The 20,208-nt window shown below is 36.6% G+C and overlaps 3 protein-coding genes across 8 annotated transcripts; 1 reads left to right on the forward strand and 2 right to left on the reverse strand.

Moving 5' to 3' along the window:
• Positions 1-2,207: 2,207 nt before the first annotated feature.
• LOC110868274 (O-methyltransferase MdmC) lies at positions 2,208-4,512 on the forward strand. Of its 2 annotated transcripts, XR_002552331.2 has the most exons (11): positions 2,208-2,348; positions 2,466-2,756; positions 2,831-2,884; positions 2,961-3,044; positions 3,131-3,256; positions 3,337-3,404; positions 3,635-3,704; positions 3,780-3,845; positions 3,919-3,996; positions 4,140-4,300; positions 4,335-4,512. XR_002552331.2 is itself a non-coding variant. In XM_022117401.2 (10 exons), exons 2-10 carry the CDS (start codon positions 2,484-2,486, stop codon positions 4,179-4,181), a joined length of 861 nt encoding a protein of 286 aa, XP_021973093.1. In that variant the 5' UTR covers positions 2,208-2,348; positions 2,466-2,483; the 3' UTR covers positions 4,182-4,512. The 2 variants fall into 2 exon arrangements, 1 of the variants encoding a protein (XP_021973093.1); XM_022117401.2 differs by having other exon boundaries at positions 4,140-4,512.
• LOC110868275 lies at positions 4,408-6,742 on the reverse strand. Of its 3 annotated transcripts, none has more exons than XM_022117403.2 (5): positions 6,677-6,742; positions 5,228-5,293; positions 4,982-5,122; positions 4,792-4,865; positions 4,408-4,702 (listed from the first exon to the last, which is right to left on the reverse strand). In XM_022117403.2, the coding sequence occupies exons 2-5, from the start codon at positions 5,270-5,272 to the stop codon at positions 4,567-4,569; spliced, it is 396 nt and encodes a 131-aa protein (XP_021973095.1). In that variant the 5' UTR covers positions 5,273-5,293; positions 6,677-6,742; the 3' UTR covers positions 4,408-4,566. The 3 variants fall into 3 exon arrangements, with proteins under 3 accessions (XP_021973095.1, XP_021973094.1, XP_021973096.1); XM_022117402.2 differs by having other exon boundaries at positions 6,627-6,733; XM_022117404.2 differs by lacking the exon at positions 6,677-6,742 and adding an exon at positions 6,479-6,551.
• Positions 6,743-8,087: 1,345 nt separating this feature from the next.
• LOC110868276 (protease Do-like 10, mitochondrial) lies at positions 8,088-19,061 on the reverse strand. Of its 3 annotated transcripts, XM_022117406.2 has the most exons (12): positions 18,744-19,061; positions 17,068-17,281; positions 16,896-16,979; positions 16,582-16,650; positions 16,376-16,459; positions 16,153-16,302; positions 15,982-16,068; positions 15,813-15,917; positions 15,616-15,738; positions 15,385-15,537; positions 15,244-15,309; positions 14,858-15,164 (listed from the first exon to the last, which is right to left on the reverse strand). In XM_022117406.2, exons 1-12 carry the CDS (start codon positions 18,986-18,988, stop codon positions 15,081-15,083), a joined length of 1,464 nt encoding a protein of 487 aa, XP_021973098.1. In that variant the 5' UTR covers positions 18,989-19,061; the 3' UTR covers positions 14,858-15,080. The 3 variants fall into 3 exon arrangements, with proteins under 3 accessions (XP_021973099.1, XP_021973097.1, XP_021973098.1); XM_022117407.2 differs by lacking the exons at positions 14,858-15,164; positions 15,244-15,309; positions 15,385-15,537; ... (5 more) ...; positions 16,896-16,979; positions 17,068-17,281 and adding exons at positions 8,088-8,507; positions 8,591-8,641; positions 9,484-9,687; ... (3 more) ...; positions 11,549-11,794; positions 12,798-12,905 and having other exon boundaries at positions 15,708-15,738; positions 18,839-19,005; XM_022117405.2 differs by lacking the exons at positions 14,858-15,164; positions 15,244-15,309; positions 15,385-15,537; ... (7 more) ...; positions 17,068-17,281; positions 18,744-19,061 and adding exons at positions 8,088-8,507; positions 8,591-8,641; positions 9,484-9,687; ... (3 more) ...; positions 11,549-11,794; positions 12,798-13,236.
• Positions 19,062-20,208: the final 1,147 nt, after the last annotated feature.

Raw genomic sequence — 20,208 nt, forward strand, 5'->3', positions numbered from 1 at the left:
GACCCTAACTAGTTCAGAAAAGTAAAAACAATGTCTTTGGCAATATTTTCATGTTCCGGGTAAAGTCCGGTTGTTCGGTTGGATATTGATCTGTTAAAGTGTTGAGTAAAGCTTTAAAGTGTCTTTTGTAGTGTTTTTAGTGACACAATAAATTACCAACACTTTGGAAAGTGTCTAGAATTGTTTTACCAAATTATTGCACTTTACTAGTTATGTTAAATGCTGAATTTTTGTATAAAGTGCAGAATTTTGTGATTAAAGTATGTTTTAGGCACATCCGGTCACTATAACTACCACCTAGTGACGCAGTTTTATAATCCTCATCTCCCTACACTCCCTACTAGTGTAGTAATCTATTCCCGGCTCATACTGGCCTCAGAGACAATGTCTGTCTAGTGCTGGCAATGTCAGCATGTTTACTGGGTTATCCGCTCACTGTGCTAACTGTGCTTTTGTGCATCAAGTTTGTCACTATAGTTTTGTGTGTAATAAATGGAGTGACAGTAATACAGTATGATGCATGGATATGTATGTATCAGAAATCAAGAAGCAGTTTAACCACAATTGTAAGCAAGCACAGTAATTAAGCACTAATTAAATATTAATTAATTTGTACGGATATCTGGTTTGATGAGGGTTGCCACAGTGTCTTTGATGGTGGCCACTGGCCAGTGGTTGATGATGGTGATGTTAAGTAAATAAGGGATAGAAATTGTATAGATTTGAAATTTGGAATGGGCTGTAATAATTGGACAAATCACAATAACGAAAATAGCAGTTAACTCAATTAAAAATATACAATGACGTTTTTACCACTCATTAAACAGAGAAAATTAACAACTAACCCTAAAAATAAAATATGTTTCTACTTGCTTTTTCCAACTAACCGCCTAGCTTTTATTTTCTTGGCTTATGCTTATATTTTAAAGTAGCTTATGGTTATTTTCTTTCATTTGATAAGCTATTTTAAAGTGTTTGGATTAGCTTATGTTCTACAAGTTGATAATTAATAATTAATCTTTAGTTGTTTGTTAAGTTATTTTGTATTATGAGGAGGGGTATAATATCATTGTGTGTAATGAGTAAAAAAACCATCTTCTTCAAATAAGCTAAAAAACTATGTTCCCATAAGCTTATTGGAATTAGCTTATATAAGCTAATAAGCATAAGCTTAGGGGCTGTTTGGTAGTCTCTTAATGACCATTCAGATGCAACCTCTTAATGGTTTAAAACCTCTGAATGAATAAGAGGTAACCTCAAGTCTGAATGGTTAAGAGGTAACATCTAAATGGTAAATCATCACATGTCACATTCTTCTACCTTCTCATTGATAAAATTCTTAATGGTTCCATTAAGAGGTAGCCTCTTAATGACCTTCAGAGGCTACCAAACAGCCCCTTAAAAAGCTAAACCAAACACCATTGGTGCTTATTTTGTAAAAATAGGGTAAAGTTCTTGTACAAATAATCTTAACATACTAAACATACAAATTGAAGGAAAACTCAAAAAGACAAGGTGGCATTTTTGTAATTATCAATAACTATCAAAGTTACTCTACAAATATACCTAAAAAAACCTAACCACTCCCCCCACCCTCAAAAAAACCTAAACCCCCACCCCCCAAAAACCTAAAAAAAACCTACCCCCCACCCCCCACCCCCCAAAAACCTAAAAAAACCTAACCCCCCCCCCCACCCCCAAAAACCTAAAAAATATCTAACCCCCCCCCCCAAAAAAAAAAAACCTAAAAAAACCTAACCCCCCCCCACCCCCACCCCCAAAAACCTAAAAAAAACCTACCCCCCCCCCCCCCACCAAGCTAAAATGCTAAAAACTAAACCCCCCAAAAAACCTAAAAAAATCTAAAAAAAAACACACAAATTATTTTATTTTGTTTTTTTAACATTTTTTATTAAAAAATCGCTACTTTTAGTAGCAGCCAAAAAAAAAATTTTTTTTTTTTTTGCTAACGAAATGTAGCGATTTTTTAATAAAAAATGTTAAAAAAAATTTGTGTTTTTTTAGGTATTTTTGGTTGTAACTTTGATAGTTGGTGGTAATTACAAAAATGCCACCTTGTCTTTTTGGGTTTTCCTTCAATTTGTATGTTTAGTATGTTAAGATTATTTGTATTTGATCTTTTGCCAGCAAAAATAATAAGCTAAAAAAGATATAAGTTTAGATAAAAAAGCTAGGCCAAACACCCCCTAAAAATAAAAAAATCCAGAGACCGAAGCTTGCATCCGTTCGTTCATCTAAAACCCCAACGAAACCTGCAACTTTGAAGTTTCCTCTCTTTCAATTTGCTATCATTCATCCAACTATTTGATTATTTCAACTTTCAAGAGGTAATTAAGTAGTGAATAAAACCCTTAAGATGTAATTTTTCTCAAATCATTCAACACAATTGTATGAATTACATGAAACTAACCACAATATGTTTTTTTAATTTCACTTAAATGCAGTTGTTTGGTGTGTAATTAATGACTGCTTCAGTGATTTATGCTGGGTGGATGTTTCCACCGTTATCCACCTTTGTCCCTAACAGACTGTGCTGCACTCATTGCACTACCTTTGTTAAACCACCTAATTTCCGGCCATTTGGTCAACAAAAGTCAGCCCCTTTGACCACCAGTTGTTTGAGTGACAAGGCTTTGACCACTGCAGCCAGTGACCACAACTATGGCAATAAGCAGGTGATCAGTCTTACACCGCGGATATACGACTACTTGCTCGCTAATGTTAGAGAACCACCGGTAAGAGACCGAAACTCATTTATGAATTTTGGTTTTTGGTTTATTGAATGTGAGTGAATTTGTGTGATTTGCAGATTCTAAGAGAACTTAGAGAGGAGACTGCGACCATGCGTGGTAGTCAAATGCAGGTGGTATTTTGGTTCTGTTTACAGTTTGTTTCTGTGGTGTTTGGTCTTACATCATATTTATATTGTCTGTTACTAGGTATCCCCTGATCAAGCACAACTACTTGCGATGCTTGTCCAGATTCTCGGGGCAAAGAGATGCATAGAAGTTGGAGTCTACACCGTACGTGTGTATGTATATACATGTTATTTTCTTTGTGACCATGAGAATGCCTATTACCAATATCAGTTGTTATTCTTATGTTGTAGGGATACTCATCATTGGCTGTTGCTCTAGTCCTACCAGATTCAGGGATCCTAGTCGCTTGCGAGAGGGACAAGAACTCACTCGAGGTTGCAAAGAAGTATTATGACCGCGCAGGTGTTTCACACAAGGTGACACGTCTTTCATTTCACATGTTTACATTTTTATTCTTACCTTATATTATTGACTCAGATGTATCTTTAAATATTAGGTGGATGCAAGACATGGACTAGCCGAGGATACTCTAAACTCAATGATAGAGAACGGAGAAGGTTGCAGGTGAATTTTATTTTTATAAACTTATAAATGACAATCTATTTTGGATAGCCATCAGAACCCGTTCGTTAGGCAACTTACAGGCCCAGTGGGACCAGGTAAAGGCATGTGCCTTCAAGGGGATAAATAATGTTTCAAGATATTTTGATCATCCAACACCATTGTTAGTTAACACATTAAAACTAGCAAATGAAGCTTGATGGAGTAATTACATTTCGCTCTCCTTTGTGTAGCTATGATTTTGCTTTTGTTGATGCCGAGAAAAGAATGTATCAAGAATACTTTGAACTGCTGCTAAAACTGGTTAGCAACATCTCACAATTATTTGATGCAGGGTTTTGGAATGTGATCTTATGTATCACTTGTTTGATTTTGCAGGTGAGACCAGGTGGTGTTATAGTAATTGATAATGTGCTTTGGCATGGAAAAGTTGCTGACCCACTGGTAAATAAACAAACATGGTTGCACATCATGAATCTATTTGAAGTTCAAAAAGATAACGGGTTCCTTTTTACAGGTTGATGACGAAAAAACCAAGAGCATCAGAAGTTTTAACAGAGCTTTAATGGACGACGTACGTGTTAGCATTAGTATGGTATGTTTCCTCACTATCAAACCTGCTACACTCGATAAAAAGATGCAATGTTTGACTTGTAACATAGTTTCGACGGTTAGGCATTTTAATTAATCGTTTTACACGCATATAATCTAATTAGTGAAATCATGTTAAATTGCTAGGTACCAGTTGGTGATGGTATGACAATATGTCGTAAGAGGTGATTTCTTCACATGCTTAAAGAAACTATCATCAAATTTCAAAGGGTCTGGGCATAAGGAAAATATACTTGTTGAAGTTCTGTTGACTCCGCAAACTCATCGGTCATTGGGTTTCATGCCTCGAGTGTATTACCACTTACCAGCAACTGAAATACTGAATGTGCTTCAGTTCGAGTTTGGTGACCGAAGTCGGGTAAATTGGAAAATAGACAAGAATAGGAGATGGTCATTAAACACGACTAGAAACATTGTAATGTATTTGAACATGAAGTTGTATCAACCCATCTTTTGTTAACCATCAGTTTTTGTAAGTAAATTCTTATAGTATAGCATTGCAAAAGGAAGTCTTGAAGCATATGATTTCAAACAAGTGAAATAATTTCTACCTTCATGGATCATTATGGACATTGTGAAGTACAAGCTGAGCGTTGTGCAGCATGGCATTGATCTCCTCATTTGAAGCATCAAGGAAGCGAAGTTCCTTGATCTCATCCTGCCACTTCTCCATCTGTTCCTTGTGTATCCTGTGTGAGCATGAAGTTTCATTATAATTAGCGAACAATTTTAGATCTGTAAATGTTCAAGTTTACTCGGATCACATGGTCTAACTCACGCTATCACCCGTTCTTCAAATTCAGTACTCAGTTCTCTGAAGTATGTTTTCCCAGATTCAAGCAGTTCAGACACCTTCATAATAGAACAAGAACAAACTTATAAACTTTTCAAGTTCAATTAATCTAGATGAACTCAATACAAGTTTACAATCGAGATTATATTGGATGAGAAGAACTGGATATGATTACCTGCTGAGTAAAGTTATCAATCTTTTCAAGAATTTGATTCATGTAAACCTCCATCTGTTCAGATACAGGTGGATTTGCTTCAGCATCTTCTTCTGCTACCTCCACTATTGCTCCTTCTGTCAGTGTTACCTTTTCTTCAACCTGAAAATTGAATAATATATCAGTAATACCTAAAAGCAAATAATGCATCTTCTTTGCTTTGGTAAATAATGGAAATGATCAAAGTTAAGATCCAAGAAGACGTACTAGTTTGGTACGCTTCCTCGTGGATTCCGTCTTTTCATCTTCCATTGATTATGTACCTGTCAAAGACTACATAACCACAGTACAAACATGAGATCAAGAGCATATGAATTCATCAACAATGAAATATCACATTAAAGGAATCTATAGCAGTAACATATGATTTACAGCAGCATGAAACTAGAAGGTGAAAATGGAGGCATCTATAGTATAAATTTCTCACCAGAATCCACCTCTAGATCATTGAAGACTAATTGCTATGATGAATGTAACAAACCTAGTATATAATCAATTGCCAGATGAATCCGTAATGGTTACTCAGATTCCATGTAACACAATGACAAACAAAACACTCCATGCGTATGCACACGATCCGTTCTACATGTATTCTTTAATGAGTGATTAAGAACTCATCTCTACCACATTTTCAAATCAGTACACATACATCTATACGAATCAGCATAAGAATATCTGAACTTTTAAAAACTTTCTGCTCTTCAATCAACGGTTAACTTCTGATCCGTTTAGAGTTTCACACCAGAAAACAATACACAAGCATTACATCACAATATACATAGATTATGTACAATACGAATACGAATCTGAAATTAGACATTAATTTCACGATATGAGTAGAAAATTACACAGGAAAACAATATACAAGCATCACGTGCGTCACAATACACAGACTATGTATGTATAATACGGATCTGCTATTAGGCGTTAATTTCACAACATAAGTAGAAGTTTACACCAGAGAACAATATACAAGCATTACAACACAATATACATAGATTATGTACAATAGGAATCTTTATTAGGCGTTAATTTCACGATATAAACCAGAAAACGAACACAAGCATCACGTCACTATACACATGGATTATGTACACTGCAAATCTGCTATCAGGCGTTAATTTGACGACCTAAGTAGAATTTTACACCAGAAAACAATATACAAGCATTACATCACAATACACACAGATTATGTACAACATGAATCTGATATTAGGCGTTAATATGACGACCTAAGTAGAATTTTACACCAGAAAACAATATACAAGCCTTACAGCACACTACACACAGATTATGTACAACACGAACACCAGAAAACAATATACAAGCACTACATCACAATACGCATAGGTTATGTACAATACGGATCTGATAATAGGCCTACGCAAGTAGAATTTGACAGCAGAAAAGAATATACAAGCATTATTATATCACAAATCACAATACACACACACGGACCTGATAATAAGCGTTAATTTCAGAATTTTACACCGGAAATCAATATTAGGCGTTGATTTGACGTAATAAGTAGAGATGATGAGAAAGCAAGGATTCCGGTGAGTGACATGAAGAGAATATAAAGAGAATGAGAGTGACGATGCTTCACCTTCAATGGAGTCGATAATCGGAGAAGTGAAGGTTGCAGTTAGGACGTACCTCCTCGCAGAATACAGAAATTGGAGTGAAGGCGGGAGAGCAAGTTGGTTTTCGCATTCCTATTTTGGGTCTTTATATACGGAAAAATAATCATTTTTGAGTTTCTTTTACCTTAAGTCGCCAAATCAGACAAAAAAGTAAACATAAGGGTTACGTTGTATTTTTAGTAATACTTCAAGGAAAGAAAGTAAAAATTACTGATACTTTAAAGGAAGAAAATTTAAGTTACCTATAGTAAGAGAGCGAACCGAGTCACCGACATAGAGGAAGTATATTGATATAAAACAAGGTGACGTTAACCCGTGCGTTGTAACAGGATGTTGATTATGAATTTCTTTGGTATTACTATATAAGATACAGAATTGTTACCTTAAAAAATATAGTCATACATATATTTGAATCGTTTTTTTTTATCAAATTTTAGTTACATAATAAAAAGCTAAAAATCATTTTCAAAAGCAACGAAAAGCTATTTATTTTCAAGTTAAACCAATTAAATAATAATATGGTAAACAGACTCTAATATTTAAAATTTCGTGAACCCTAAGATTCAGATTTAGAGAGTAATTACATAATTCTCAGACCGATGTAATTTTACATTTGTCATTACATATGATATTAGAAGAATGGTGGATAATACTTATTATCTTTATATATCACTAAATTATACATCATTAAGTTCTAAACTATCACATTTGGAGAACAATTACATAATTATAAGAACAACTTAATTTCACATTTGTCTTTACAACTAATATTAGAACGGTGTGCAATAGCTATTATCTTTATATATCACTATTGGTGTTTTCATTATTTGTATACGTGAAGAAATATAAAATTCAACCATGTATGGTGAAATGTGCTCTTAAGTTGTATTATGTCAACTACAAATCAATTTGTATATGTTTATAGATTTAGTCATATAAAATGCTAAACAATTGAACATTTTTGAATTTAAGAAGTAGCAAATACATGCATGGATAGAACAAACTACCCACAATCAAAATTACTAAACTCTTCCTCTTGTTTACGGTGGCCGAGAAGATATTTTGCAAATGTTCAGTCTGGTGATACCATGGCCAGAATCATAGCCTAATTTATATACGTGTTTTGTTGATTTTGCTTTGTATGCTTTATTTCTAGTTTATGTTTATGAATGGTATTATATATTATATACAGTTATTATATTATGACTGGATATTGTATAAATTCATTGTGTTCTAAGAGTTTCATGTCAAAAGTTCTGTTTGGATTTTGGAAGGCCTAATAAGCACAAACCACAAAACAAACAATCATAACGATTTGGTTTGATTCGGTTTAAGTTTCCCAATGATTTGCAAAGACTAAAAACATTTACAAACGTTTCGACTCGAAAATTATTAACCTAAAACAATCAAAAGAAGACCGTATACACGTCTTTAAAATCGGCTTGAACCCAAGAGGGGCCCAACCTCAACTATTTCTGTAATTAGAACCACTTTCCACTACCATCTCCATACATTATTACAGTAGCAAAAATTGTTATCTAAAACTATGGATGACTAAGTTTTACAATGTGAAAAAAAAATCCAAAAATAAAAAGCAATGGAAACTCAGCTCAACCGGAAGTCACCTGAGATGATGTATCAGGGGTTAATATGTCATTTGACATGGCAGAAGGTATTCTATGGCGCTTTAAGATATGAGAAGTAGCCGTTTTCGCCCTACTATAATTCAAAACTATTACTCTTTCATCGTCCAAATCAAACCGCACGTTATCTTCTTTGCAGTCTTCAACTAATTGGCACATATGCTTCAAGTTGTTAATTTCAATGCCATTCACCTTCTTAACCTGCTCACAATAACAAATGGATCATAAATCATGTTAAGGTTCACCTACAAGAAAATGTATTAGTCAAAATGTCCAAAACGTACCTGTAACTCTGCAAGACGCTCATATCCCACGTTGATATCATCCATCAAAACCTAACCATACAATGTAAAGTAACTTTAATATACGCTAACCGGGATCTTAAGTCGTAAAACCCAAATTTTATATAAAAAAGGGAACATTTCAACTGAACTGTGACTTCCTAAAATAAAATTTTGCAATAAAAGAATATATAACTGACAAAAGCTTGATTTTACCTTATTTATAAAAAGAATGGTTGGTGGCAAACTTTACTATATTCTAAACTCAAACTTTACTATAATGTCCAATTCTACCATAAAACTTTACTATAATGTCAAAGTAACCCTTCAACTTTATAAATGTCACTTTGACCCCCTCAAGTTTTCAAGTTTCAAGTTTACCCTAAAACTAAATTTCTAAATTTTTATTTTTACGTGCGTGTCGGTATAAATTCGAGTTCGTATACGCTTTTACGTAATTGTTGTACGTTTTAAGTTGGACTACGTGTTGACGTAAATTTTGTTTGGAAACAAATGGGGTCAAATATAATACGTTTTGAGTTACTATACATTTCAACGTAAATTTAATTTGGAAATGAGTTGGGTCGATTGTAGTCCATACTTTATCACGTCGCGTACGACACCACCTCACGTGTTTATTTTATGTACGTTTTGAGTTCGTCTACGTTTCGGCATAAATTTTATCTGGAAACAATTCGGGTCAAATATAATACATTTTCATTCAACGGTATGAATTCGGAATTTCGGATTACTCTACGTTTCAATGTAAATTTAGTTCGGAAACGACTCGGGTTGATTGTAGTCTATAATTTATCAACGGCGCCGCCGCAACGCGCGGTGGGTAATAAAACTAGTTCTATAATAAGAACAAGTAAAAGTAGAAGAAGATGAAGTACCTGAGATAAAATAACAAGCTCTTGACCGGGCTTTTGGGGTAATTCTTTCAATGCCCGTTCGCAAAGTCGGCGTGGAGAGGTATTGTACCAATCTTCACCGTATTCGTGAAGGTACGGCTGGCTCAACGGAACAAATACAAGACCGGCAAATACATAATAACTAGGAGCCTTATCAAACTGTTGAATAGGTACAAGAGGCTTCAACTGCAAAGTAAAAGACATTTTTTAGAAACCATACACAATATGACGATAATAAGAATACCATGAAGATGACTTACCGGACGAAGAGTAACTGTTAACTCAAGCTCTTCACCGTCTCTTAAGATTCTAACTAAAGCGGTTTCATTTGGCTTCTTCATGGAAACCAAATGATCAAAGGTTATTCGCTCCCGGTTCCGGAAAGGAACTGCAAAATTTTATAAATAATAAATACATATCATAATATTCATATATGTAGTGGAAAGTGAAAAATCACCTGTTCCGTCATTTGCTATAGGAACACCATCAAACGCAAGGACAATATCGTCTTTCTTTAAGACATTATATGCATCAGAAAGTGGATTAATCCTACTCACAAGCACACCGGTTAACTCAGGACGCATGCCAAAGTATTCACGAAGTTGAACGTTTTCAGTAGGTTGGCATGACAAGCCAAGAGAACAGAAACCAGAATAATTCCCACTAGCTTCAACACCATCAACAAAATGTTTTATCACGGGGACAGGAATTATGTAACTGCAACACAATTACACAAGTTTGTCATCATATGTTTTACCCCAAAAAAAAACAAGAACTCAAATATATGGAATATGGCTTGGGACTAGAAGTGCAAACGAGCCGAGCGGCTCGCGAGCTGCTCGAGATCGGCTCGAGAAAAAACTCAAAACGAGCCGAGCCTTATCGAGCCCGAGCCGATCTTGAGCCTAAAATAAAGCTCGTTCATTAATCGAGCTCGAGCCTGGCATGTGAAGCTCACTAGGCTCATCGAGCCTAAGTGTAATATTAGTTTTTATTAATATTTAATAACATTTACCCCTTATTTAAAGGTGTAGTAAACGAGCCGAGCTTCACTTGTCGAGCTCGCGAGCCTAAACGAGTCTATTATTTATGCTATTTTTATTTAATACATTAACTAATAGATAATGAATGAGCCGAGCTCGAGAAAAAACCAACGAGCTAAGCTAGAGCTTTGAAAACAAAGCTCAAACCGAGCCCTCATAAGTTAATCGAGCTCGGCTCGGCTCGTTTGCACCCCTACTCGGGACTCACCCTATATTTTCTGCCCCGGAGAGGTTTTGAAATGCTACTCCGGCAACCTTATCCCCCATGATCGCTGGCCCGCCACTATTGCCGGGATTTATGGCTGCATCTATCTGTATTGCCAACAGCTGAGTGGCTCCATGTACATATTGTGTCGGTTCAACTCTTGAGACTACTCCTTTTGTAACAGATATATTATCACCACCTAATAACAGTTTTTCGGGTTAAATCAACATTTATATCAAGTACATATGATGTTACAGCTAGGGATGTTCTTCGGGTTAGATTTGATTTTTTCAGGTTGGACTGTTCAGGTTTTTCATTTTTAGCAGAGAAAAGTTAAACGATAACCAACCCACTTAAAGCACAGGTTCGGGTTAATTCAGGTTCGGGTTGAGCTGTAAAATGAAAAAGAAAATGTTTCTTTCATAAAAAATATCATCGAAATTCATCATGCTACTAAACGTGGGGACTCAAAATGTTTGGAATCTTAAACCATTCTTAATGCATTCCAGTTAATATGTTATTCTACGAAACGATGTTGCGAATGTGTCATTAACTAAACAACTAATTAGGTTAATTCATGTCGGGTTTTATCAGGTTTCGGGTTTTTTCGTGTCGGGCTGTTTGGTTTTTGGCTGGGAAAAAGTGAGCTGATAACTGACCCATTTAAAGCTCGAGTAGTTCGGATTCGGGTTTCTCTAGTTTGGGTTCGGGTGGCCACGATTTCGAGTCGGGTTCTGGGTTTCGGTTAAAAATGACGGCCCTAGACTAGATACAGCCAAACAAACATTAATATTTATACCTTGAGGATATCCAACAACAGCAACTGCTTCTTGCATAAATGGAATGTCTCCAAGCTCCAAGAACTTCATACCCTCCCAAAACTCATCACTTTCAATGGTGAGAATAGCAAGGTCACATTCATGACCAACAGCTTTAACTTCTGCTCTGTACTTGGTAGGAGAACCGTGTTTTCTCACAAGTACAAATGTATGATCAGCCACTACATGAGCATTTGTCACAATCCTCTTACCAGAAATAACAAACCCTACATGTTTCACAAGCATTCAATTTCAGTTATGCACAAAAACAGGGGAAAACGTATCTCAATTTATAAACATTATGCAATTAACCACATTAGGACTGTAAACGAACCGAACCGGACAAAGCCTGTTCATGATCATTAAGAATTTAACTTGTTCACAAACGCTTCACGACACAAACGAACATATACCATTTAAAAAAATTAAATAACAACATTCTTAATCCCAAACATTAGACATAATCACCTAGTAGACGTCATTGGCCATTGGCAGTCCCACTTTTTTTTATTCCCACTGGCAATCATACCTTTCAAATATTTTGCCTCCACCGGTCCTCAGTTAGAAAAACTTAACGGAGTTAAGTTTTTTCCCGATACAAACTAATATTTTAGGGGTTTTGATTAAAACGAGGATACGAGTCGATTGATGTAAAACTTACCTCGAAACGGTGCTCCATACGGCTTGATTTTTGTTAATCAGAAATTTAAACACCCGAATTGAAGCACAGTTTTCGTTGTTTGGAGCACAGTTTCAACGTAAGTTTTACATCAATCGACTTGTATCCCCATTCTAATCAAAAGCCCTAAAACATTAGTTTGTAACTCGGAAAAAAAACTTAGCTCCGTTAAGTTTTTTGAACACCGGTGGAGGCAACATATTTGAAAGGTGGGACTGCCAATGGCCAATGACGTCTACTAGAGATTATTGGAATCCAATTTCCCTAATCGTTAACATAGTTATCCCAAAATAAAGGCACAAGTTAGACATAATTATCCCAAAATAATGTTTCAAAGATCTGTGTTTCTAAAGACCGAACATAAGCTAAACAATGAAGGGGCCTAAACTAACATATTACCGAACGTTCACGAAGGCAATTGACCGAACACAGACTTTTGTTCGTGTTAGTTCATTAATTAAGAAGGAAATTCCTTGTTCATGTTTGTTCATTTACTAAACATTCTGTTGATTTACAGGTCTGCATTCATTAGGTTAATAAAGGTACAAAACCTGAACCCATGGATTCACGCTGTGACTTGTTCTGCCATGGAAGAAAGTAATTAGGGCTACTGGAGACTGTAAATATCTTAACAACAGAATCAAGTGCCAGCTCTATTGCTGAATAAGCGTCAATCGTATCCACAACGGCGGTACTCCGGCCGTTCAACTGCTCGACGGCGACTGCGACAGTGGCGGTGGAGGCTGCGGCGGCAGTGGTGACGTATCTGCATTGATTTGAATTGAAACTTGATAAAGAAGTTAGAAGTGAAGAGCATGTGCGTAGGTTTTGATGTAAGTGGTTGAGAGGACGGAAAGGGATGACGTGGCTGCCGGAGTAAGCTAGCCGGCGGACATTGTGGTGGCAGAAAGAGGAAGAAACCTGGCGAAGACTGCGGCTGATTGGTCGGAGCATAGTTTCGTTGCAAACAAGTAAAAACTTGATAGAGAATTGGGCTTTAAACCTACTTTTTTTTTTTAATTCTAATTTTAATTTTACAAGAAAATAGGTGTGCTTCTAGAAAATTGTTTAAAATAATAGAAAATATTTTAAGTAAGTTTAAATTTTGTACAAAAGAAACTACAGAGAACTGAATGTATTATACCGGAGAAATTACAGAAAATTGTCTATAAATTTGTATTTAAATTTATTTATTACTGAATCTTAGAGTAATGAGATTACTCAGTATAATCTTTGTCCCACACGACACCATGCGGTGTGTGGAAGTGGAGTGGGCGTGGAGTTAAGGTGGTTAATATCCACGTGGAATATCGCATCGTCCATGCGTGGTTCATGGTGGTGCGGCGTTGGTGTCAAAAAGGTATGCAATTTCAAATTTTTTTAATAAAGAATTAATTTAGCACTTCATTTGATTTTTCGTTAAATTACACTCGTTAATTCAAAAACATAAATATCTAAATACACAGTATTGTTTATTTTTTAAGAACATTTCAATATAAATTTAATTATAAACATTGTTAGTTTCAAAACAAATTATTTATTGAAAATCGAGCGAGTTTGAAAATAAATTATTTTTTATGATGTGACGCTAATGCGACAACGGAAATTTAGTAGAGAGTAAAAACCACGTCCCATGGTCTAAGAACAAGATAAATGAAACAGGAAATTGATATATAAGTGACAAGTGAACCTGATTATCGAATCAATAATTAACAAAACACCTATAGTTTTATGTGCACATGCCATGAGTGTGATCGCAAAGCGATGGGCATAATGTTTGTTTTGATGGCGCACCAAAAACCGGTTGGGCATCACACAAGTTCATGTGTGGTCCATTTCATGGTTTCGGTTCCATGGTCTTAGTGAACGGTCGCCTATCAGCGACAGTTGTTATGAACTTAACCAACATGTCTATTGGAATGGTGATCAATTTGTAGGGGGGTAACTGTTCACAAAGTGACCCAATTGGCCTATCAACAATTTTGCCATTTGTATTTTGTACGACTGGAATCCCCTTATTCTTCACATATGTTCCAACTCTTTTGTGACAGCATAATCTCTTCACTAGATTACAGTCCTGTTAACACAATCATCCGTTGGCGAGATAGCAGATTGTCATAGATTCGGCAACACTTCAAGAGTTTGCTGACTCTGTTAACAAACTTGACATTCAATTAGTTTTGTCGAGCATTCATGCAATGCGATATTGGGATCCCGCTGATGCTGTGTGGATGATGTTCAGCTGACCCGCTTTCACATAAACGGGTCATGCTATATTGCTATTGCAGGCTTTGAGCACCCTCTGTGTGGATGAGCTGTCATAGCCATCTGAGGCAAACATGGTTATGTTTTCAGGCGACTTTATCGTCGTCTTGGTGTGAAGATGTCCGTGATAACGAAGTTATGTTGGTGGTTGAAGTGAGGGGCAGCTATACAACAGAGTAAGTCGCAGAGTTCACGTGTGTCATAACCACAGCTTGTCGCACAAGTCTTTTCCTACGGGGCAGAAACCTGAAAATTCGACAAGTGAACATGCAAATGTACTTCACAGGTCTGATATCAAATGGTTGACTCGTTCACGTGATGTTGTTGACCATTTACAAGTTCTTCATACCTGTCGAAACTTTTCACAATATGAGAAGTTCTTTATACCCATTACTCGAAAGTCGAAACTGTCTTTATTACATTAAGTTAAGTAAGAACAACAAAAAGTATAACTGTTACACTTTCATGCCACATGGCACAACATAAAAGAAGCCCACCAGAAAGGTGACCCTAGCAACCATTGGCGCTACAAGACATGAAACAAGTGGAATTGTGCGTCGTTGCTTTTATTACAACGGCAAAGAGTACCCACGTAGATACGTAGAATCGACTCCCGACTCTCTCACCAATGCCACTCGACCAGTCCTCGCCACCTACAAATAATAACGCAACCAGACACTGTTAGTGGCGGAACCAACAAACAATTTATGCCGTAATTAGTCTGTCACAAACCTCACAAATTCCATAGGACTCCAATAACGTTTGCAGCGCGAATAGCTTATTAAAGTCTCCCGTAAGCTGGAACACAGAACATGGAAGATATCAGAAACACGAAAAAAAAAGTAAAAGAAACGAAGATCGAGAAAAACTTACCTCAAGTGTAATAGTATGATCGGAAACATCAACAGGCTTGGCGCGAAAGATGGTGGCGATGTCCAGTACATCCCTTCGAGCAGCAGCATTTGCAGCAACTTTGATCAGCATTAACTCACGTTCCGAAAATGGTAAGTAGGTGATATCTTTGACCTGCGTATTTCACTTCATTAGATCACAAGTTTTCCATACTAACAAAACGATATCGGTCGGTTTTGTAGAATAAGTTACCTCGTGAACATCCACCAATTTGTAGAACTGCTGAACCAACTTGCTGATAGACTCATCTGTGCCGGCAATCACAGTAGTAATGCGTGATAAACCTTCCATTTCTGCGGGACCTACAGCCAAACTCTGTAAACAAACAACCCATTGTCAATACTATATAAACGTCGTACTTACTTAAAAGTTAAGACAAGTTAATTTACCTGAACGTTATAACCTCTTCTGGATATAACTCCAGTGACCATGTTAAGAACTCCAGGAGCGTTATTCACGAGAATGTTCAAAGTGTGAGATTGACGGCCCGTTGCCTGCAGCGTTAATTTGGGTGTCAGAATTGAAATGTAAATATCGAGACGAGAAATGATATCTTACATCTTCATCATAGAGCACACCCCAATTGGCATCGAGAACTTGATCCATTATGTAGCTATCGTAGGAATCCACAGGATACACATCGCCCTTCATTCAAATAAAATAATATATGAAATTAGAGAACGATGATTGCAAATGAAGCCTGCAAAGATCTAACAACTTACAACCTACCCCTGATATTGTACTAGGATTCTCGTCAACAATTTGAGGAATACTAGAAACGGCAGCAATAGGACGTGGGGCTTCTAGATCTGGATAAGAAGCTGCAGAGAAGTTCCAAAATGGAGCAGTTTCACCGAGCTTTTCCCGTCTTAAAGCAATCTACAAGTTGCCGAAAATTCAGTCACAAGATTTAAATCATTTAATCTTCGTGTACGGTCTTTTAAACAATTACCTTTCCTGTTCTTGTAAGCTCTTTGATTCCAAACTTAGATAAATTCCTCTGAACAGCAGCTATCTTCCCGGGATCGCCAGTAACCTAAATTTACCAGATTACCGACATAAATACCAAAATCACTTGGTTCGTATGAACATGCATATATTATGACTCGGTGAGTCGGTGGTAATATGCAATAGCAGACTTGATGAATAGGAAGTCACCTCTATAGTCAACGAGTGATCCGATGCATCTATCACATTGCCTCTAAAGATGTCTACTAGCCACATAATCTGCAAGTAAAAGTAAGTGTGTATCAATTTAAATAAATTACTCTTTTTAAGATACCACGCGGTACTTATTTACGTAATGTCCAAATGGAGTCTATTGACGAGCAATGCATCAACAATGAAAGATGTAATTGTTTCTATCATATTTAATCAAGTATGTTTTTAAGTTATATCAGATCGCTTTGTGTTATTGATAATTGGATAATAAATTACAAGAAACGTCATAGATGTATGCAAATTTCGAACACCTCGGCTTTGGTGCTTGGATCAACATTGAGCTTCACAAGCACCAATTCGCGTTCAACTTGCGGATCCCGAGAAAGATCTTCCACCTAGAACATCAAACAGAATTAAATAACTCAAACAACACATCAAAAACAACATTCTTAAATAATGATAACTTAGATCACAGGCAATAACCTTCAAGACATTAACAAGCTTGTTAAGTTGCTCTACAACTTGCTGCAACACCTTCTCAGTTCCAGATACAACAATAGTAAACAAAGCCTTATCCTTATTCAAACCAACAGCGAGCGACTCGATATTATAACCTCTTCTAGCAAAAACCCCCGCAATCCGATTTATAATACCACTTTCATCTCCAACAAACACTGAGATCGTGTGACGCTTCACCCTGCTCATCAATAGTAGATTTGAGTAACTAATCTAGAGAGAGAATGTGTGATGATTTTATTACTAAAACAACCCTAACTGATCAGGAGCAGTTCGAAGAGCTACCCGTTCCTACATAGACCAGCTAGATAAGAGGAAACAGTGCAGAAAAGGCCCAAAATTTAAATGGGCATAACTCAGGCTACGATTGGAGTTACAGGCCCCACAAGTAAGTAACGAACAAAAAGGTCTTGACGAGCCGGATCTTGTGGTAAACCACCCAGCTGTTAGACCCAGTTTCATTAATTTAGGGCGCTCCGATTTCACCAATCAAGATTTTCCACCAATTTTGTCAAATTTCAGCACTTTAATTGAATCAATTCACGCACTTGGTTTAAAAAAGCGCAGCGACAAGGTCTAAAATCAAAGCGCAAATCGCAAAAGCGGAAGACTTTTCGTACGCGAGGCGCAAGGTGGTTATATATATTTTTTATATATCCTATAGGTTTTAAGCATCCCTTACCCAAAATATAGTTATGAATAAGGTTTAAATATGATTTACTGTAAAAATCACTTAAATGTACAACCATTTTAGCTACATGTATAACCGTTTAAAGCACAAAAACACCTTCCGTACAAGAAGCGCGTGCCTCAGTGGGATTTTTTTTTTCCAAAAAAAAAACTCACTTTTTATGCGCTTTTCGTACGTAGTTCGCCTTATGTCACACAAGAGACAGCTCTTTGCGCCTAGGGTTGCTTTGCGCTTAAGGCGCGCTTTTTTAAACCAAGTTCACGCGTCTATTTTGGTCCTTAATTTTAGTATTCCTTTTTACTTGGTAATTTCGAAAATTTGGCAACCCTGCCAATTTAGAACAAATGGCCATTGGCTCCTCTTGTAAGGGGGGTAGGGGCGCTCCACTAGTGATGATGGAGTTCCATTACTCACAACATCCAATCAAGTTCCACCACGTCATCGAGCTTTATTCCATCACTAGTGATGGATTTTAGTGGAAATGTCCATCACCCACCACATAAACATCTACCATTGAAAAACAACCGAGCACCACAAACATCTTCACGTGTGATCATGGCCACGCGTTAACCAATCCACGCGTAATAACTTGCAGTGGTGGTGGTGTATCACGCCATTGCACGCGTGATAGTTGGACGACAACGGGGCGTCCCGTCCCCCTAATGGTTTATTCATTCGGTTTTTAATCCAACTTTTTCGAGAAAGTATTCTCGATTATTTGTGCTTCTGCTCTGCATCACTAACCATGTATTTATATTTTATACTAGTTACAACAACTAACAAGTAACAACCGTCTGACAAACTCAACTAACACTAACTACCATATCCTTTATCAGTTTACCATAGGTCAGTCCATTGAAATCAACAAGATAACTCAAATTAATTACAAACTGATAAACAAAAACTTTTGATAACAACAATTAACTGATTAATCAACAAAGAGGAGTATTACTTGGAAGCAATTGGCGTGGAAGCTCCATTAACCGTACGAACAGGTGGCAATGTCGCCGGAGATCTGTCGCCGGCGTCGGAGATAGCATTCACTACTTTCAGACTATAACGAGCTGCTGCGCATTTTCGATTTGATAGTTTCAGATTTGTGAGTGGTGCAGCCAGTGGTTCCGGTTTGCAAAGGTTATTGTAGGTTATCGGCGTTTCCGCCGTCGTGAAGAGAGAGCGTACGGTGGCTGTTTTCATGATTGCGGTGGATAAAGGTTAGAAGTGGAGCGGCGGTAGAGTGTGTGTGTCGGGTAGAGCAAGTGTTAGATTAATGGTCCACGTGACATGTTATTAGGAACGTGTGACAACTGACATGTTTTTTTTTTGTTTTTGTTTTTTAATCAAAAATAGAATCATATTCAATATATTTCACTGTAGCTAACATGTTTTTTCATCTTTAGATTTTTTTCTTTTCTTACATGTTTTTCTTTTTCTACACTTAACTTTCAGCATATTGTTACTTACAATCGGAAGAACCCTAAATGAAATCTTTGACTGAAACTGGTCTACATCGATAAATTCAGACCAACCCTACATAGATCAAAAAGAACGAACCCTATCTTTTGCAGAAATCGAACAGAACCTACATCGATCGTTTAAGATTAGATGGCAGTGTCGATGATGATTTGAAGTTCTAGAGGGTAGATGATTGCCGTGTTTAGACCCAAACAAATAGAGAGAGAGTGTGTGAAGTTTGGAGATTAACACGCAAGAGAGATAGCGAGAGAATACGAACAGAGAGATGATAGTGAGAGAAGAATCACCGGCCGGACTTCATGGCTTTTTGTTCTCATCTTTTGCGGCGTTTCAAATCATTATAACCCTAACCAGCCCCCAAACTGATTATAACGTTAATTCGATTAAAAAAACCTTCAAATCAGTCGCCCTAATGAGATCACAAATTGAGTTGTCGGACCTACAGTTCTAGTTCTTCATTTGTATAGCCTTCTTCATTAATAACCCAGGTTTGTCTTTTTTTAGATTAATTAAATTTTTTTATGCAAATATTAGTAGTAATCGAAAGTTGAGCAAAAAAAGAGATTTTGATTTTGATGATGTAATGTTGAACTCTGCATATTATGGTTTTCTTCGATCGTGGGGTTCGGGTTTAGGTATATGCATTTAGCATCTCTGATCAGGTGCTGGCGAAGAGAGTATGTTTCTACTTTCAGAGATTTAAATTAATTATATATATAACAAGTAAACAAGTTGTTCAAAGATTAATACATAGAGATTGATGTTCTCTAGTTACTTAAAGTGCACTATTAACATCATCAGCAATTCAGCATGAAGCATAAAACTATATGTTTTATTCAAGTTATCCAAATCTTGGTCACCATACCAATGTGTCTTTTATTTTTGTTTTGTTCGCTATCCAATAACAAGACAAACAAGAGGCTTTATATGTTTTATATTAT

Source organism: Helianthus annuus, chromosome 7 (assembly GCF_002127325.2).
Source record: "Helianthus annuus cultivar XRQ/B chromosome 7, HanXRQr2.0-SUNRISE, whole genome shotgun sequence".
Lineage (NCBI taxonomy): Eukaryota > Viridiplantae > Streptophyta > Magnoliopsida > Asterales > Asteraceae > Helianthus > Helianthus annuus.